Source organism: Echinops telfairi, unplaced genomic scaffold (genome assembly GCF_000313985.2).
Source record: "Echinops telfairi isolate 266 unplaced genomic scaffold, ASM31398v2 ScPeMD7_3;HRSCAF=10, whole genome shotgun sequence".
NCBI lineage: Eukaryota > Metazoa > Chordata > Mammalia > Afrosoricida > Tenrecidae > Echinops > Echinops telfairi.
In genome coordinates, this window is record NW_022103899.1 from 54,172,581 (window position 1) to 54,176,267 (window position 3,687).

The following is a 3,687-nucleotide window of genomic DNA, read 5'->3' on the forward strand; positions in this document are numbered from 1 at the left end:
GGAAGAACCCATTTCTTGGCAGAAGAGCAGATGCTACAAAAGTCAAAAATAGAACAGGTTAAGCAGCCTCTGCTTAGCGATTTTATCTGCTTTTTCTCCTAATTTCAGGTCCCAAAGGGAAAAGAGGGGATCCTGGATTCCCAGGATTTCCTGGAAGGCCAGGACTCCCAGGCCTTCCTGGTCTCCAAGGAGATAAGGGAAATCAAGGTTATTCTGCTGGTGCAAAGCCAGGACCACCGGGACCAAAGGTATAAGCCACTCATGTCTCAGTGGTGCATAAACATATGGAAACATCAGAAGATATCCAGATTCAGTGTGGGTAGAGGAAATTGAAAATATTGCTGCACCTTCAGGGAGTCATTGAGGGGCGTTTTTAATCCAATAGCCACAGCTCAGGCTACTTGTCGCTTCCTTGGCTCAAACCTTCTGACTCCATCCGCCCAGACAAGGAACTGCTCATAACTGTTCCTGCGATTTTACGTGTTACCAGTAGGTGGCAGTGATCACAGGCCCATCCAGCGCGAGAGGGCAGTGCTTGTTCTTAGGGTATAAAATAATCCCTCCCCGCTCATGGTCCCATCTCACGCAGACTTCAAAAAATAAATCTTCGGAGCTTGTCATCAAAAACGCTGGTCTCAAGAAAACGTGAGATAGTAAAATATGTAAACTCAAACCACAAGAGCAAAAAAAAAATCCTAAAATGCATACAGTCATCTTCAGTTGTTGTTTCAAAACTTATTTTTGAAATTCAATAGGTTTTTACCTAGTCTCAATGTCCTGCCCCCCACGCCACCCCCTGTTTGTGCTGTCAGTGCCTTCACAGGGGCATTGTACCACAAAGCCATTCAGCGTTTCTTTTGTGTTTTTGAGTTTTGCCCCACATCTCTCTCCCACTCTCTAGAACTTTCTAATGTGATCTTTTTCCAAACAGTTGGTAGTGGTAGCCGGGCACCATCTAGTTCTTCTGGTCTCAGGGTTACGGAGACTTACTTATATGTGGTCCATTAATCCACGGGGCCTTTGGCTCTTTTCTGAGCCAAGAAGAAGTGACCTTGCCTTGATTTCTATCAGCCACGTTCTCCTACAGGAATTGCTAAAGCAAGCAGAAAGAAAAATACGTGTAATGCCACACAGGCTTGTTACTTCTTGGAACACAAATTCCTTTGCACTTTATTTTTAGATTCAGTCTCAAAACCAAAAAGTGGCGCTTTTGCATTGAGACCTTTTCTCACGGCCACTACTATGAGTCGGCAGGGTAAAACTGCCCCCGGCGGGTTGTCTGTAAATCTTCACGGGAGTAGGAAGCCTCATCTTTCTCCCTTTGGACTGTTGGTGGTTTCAAACTGCTGATCTTGTGGTTAGCAGTCCAACTCATAACCGACTATGTCACCAGGGCTCCTTAGGCACAGCAGATGCTTCATGTGAATTGTTGGGTGAATGAAGAAAGGAAGGGTGGATTAGTCAATCACAAAAGGACAAATAACGTATGAGACCATTGTTATTTTTTGAAAATCGCGATAAAGGTTTCATACCAAAAGAAACATTCTTTGATGGTTACCAGGAAGGAGTAGGAGGGGAAATGAGGGATGAGGGTAGAAGGGCTTCATGGGGGTGAAAGGGAAGATAATATCCTACAAGAGGGAGGTGGGTGATAAAAGGGGAGGCCAGGGCAGGCTGCTAGGAGCTTTCATACATTGTTTAGGTTGTGGAATACAGAGCAATGATCGGATACATAAACCTCCATCTAAATCACAATACAAAGTTTAAAAAGGGATGAAATAAATGATAGTGTGAGCAAAACATAACACATCCTGAATTCTGATCACATCGGCTGCTCGTAGAAGAATTATAAAGGTGTTTGTCTGAATTCAAGGGGGATCCAGGCCTTCCCGGGGACATGGGTGAGAAAGGACAGAGAGGACAGCCTGGCCCGCCGGGCCACATGGGGCCCCCTGGACCTGACGGCCTCCCTGGACATGCCGGGAGCCCTGGCCTCCCAGGTGAGTCTTGGCGTGACAGTCCTGAAAGCCGGGACTCCTCAAATCACCGCAGCCCGCAGGCAGCGACTGCACACTTTCGTACTAAAATTGCCTTCATTCAACATTGCTCTTCAACGTCTAAGACTCTGAGAAACAATGGCTTGGTCACCAGGAGCCTCATCGGCTTGATTGGCCTACCCAGTGGGCCAAAATCTAAAACCTTGCCGTTAGCCACAAAGCTCCTAAAATGTGCCAGTGACATCAGTCTCAAGACTCAAACTGGGAGTTCATACTCAGGGGACACATTTCTATTTGATGGACTCATTTCTTTCCTACCCCCAGGTAGCCATTACCATTCGTCAGTACGCGTGTGTGTGGCCTATCTACCCAGCACTGGGCTATGAAGTGCGCCCCCCAAAAGCAGGAGCTATGTGGGTCTCCACTATCCCTGTATTCCCCACAAGATTCCCTTGAGGAGTCGTATGGTGCTGTTCTGAATCTTCTCTTCTGGCTTGTCCCAGGGTTGATTGTTGGCTTTCTTTCGTATTAATGTAATAGGGGGAATTAAGATTCCTCATTATCTTATATTAAACACAATAGCTAAGCCACTTCAGGTTGCACCTTCAGGTCATTTACTGAAAGATGTTCCAACTCTCTTTTCAAATAATGCCAGGTTTCATTGCTTTGCCATCCCTCCCCCGGAAAGCAGTAAGAAAAGTACTGCGCGGCTCATCTGGTCTGCTTACACATACCTTTGGGAATGACCTGCCAGGTCTGAAGAAATAACAACCTGGAGAAACACCTGGGTGCTCACCAGGCACAGTGCTTCCTTGAGCACCCAATGCCCATGGCTGTCAAGCGGATTGGACCCAGAGCAGTCCTATAGGACAAAGTGTAACTATCCCTGTGGGTTTCTGAGACTGACTCTTTCAGGCAGCTGGTAGTTTCAAATCGCCCACCTTGCAGTTAGCAACCCAACCTAGAACCCTCCAGGCCACCAAGGCTCCTCCTTTATGCATTTAAAAACACTGCCCTTGAGTCAGTTCCAACTCGGCAACCCCATAGGACAGAGTAGAGCTGCTCCTGTGGGTTTCCCAGGCTATCAGTCTTTATGAGATGAGAAAGCCTCATCTTTCCCTCTTGGAGCAGCTAGTAGTTTCAAACTTCTGACTTTCTATCTGCATTGTTGCTGTTGTTGTTTGGGGCCATCGAGTTGATTCCGACTCATCGTCATGCCTTGTACAAGTCCTGCAACATTCTCGCGGATGTGGTTATGTTTGAACACATCATGCAGCCACTGTATCTTATCAAATCATCTTATCAAGGGACTTCCTCTTTTTGTTTTTTAAGAACATTTTACTGGGGGCTCTTCTAGCACCTATAACAATCCACACACCAATTGTATCAAGCATATTTGTACATCTGTTGTCATCGTCATTTTCTAAACGTTTACTTTCTGCTTGAGCCCTTGGTATCAGACCCCTTTATCCCTCCTCCCCCAACCCTGCCATCCTCATGAACCCTTGATAAATTATAAATTATTATTCTTTTCATAAGGGGAATTCCCCTTATTTGTTAACCCTTTACTTTGCCAAGCATGATGTCATTCTTCAAGTTCTGGACCCTGATATATCCAAAGCACATGAACCCAATTCTCTCCATTTTTATTTCAAAGAAGCAGTCTGGCTATATGCACTAAGATACTAAA

General features: G+C 45.8%; 1 protein-coding gene across 1 annotated transcript in view; it reads left to right on the forward strand.

Annotated features, from left to right (window-relative positions):
* The window catches only part of COL4A3 (collagen type IV alpha 3 chain), a 177,220-nt gene that overhangs the window by 144,338 nt on the left and 29,195 nt on the right, over positions 1-3,687 (forward strand). The window contains exons 31-32 of the mRNA XM_045294265.1: positions 78-248; positions 1,874-2,000. Of these exons, the coding sequence (XP_045150200.1) occupies positions 78-248; positions 1,874-2,000 (298 nt within the window). The remainder of the gene's footprint in view (positions 1-77; positions 249-1,873; positions 2,001-3,687) is intronic.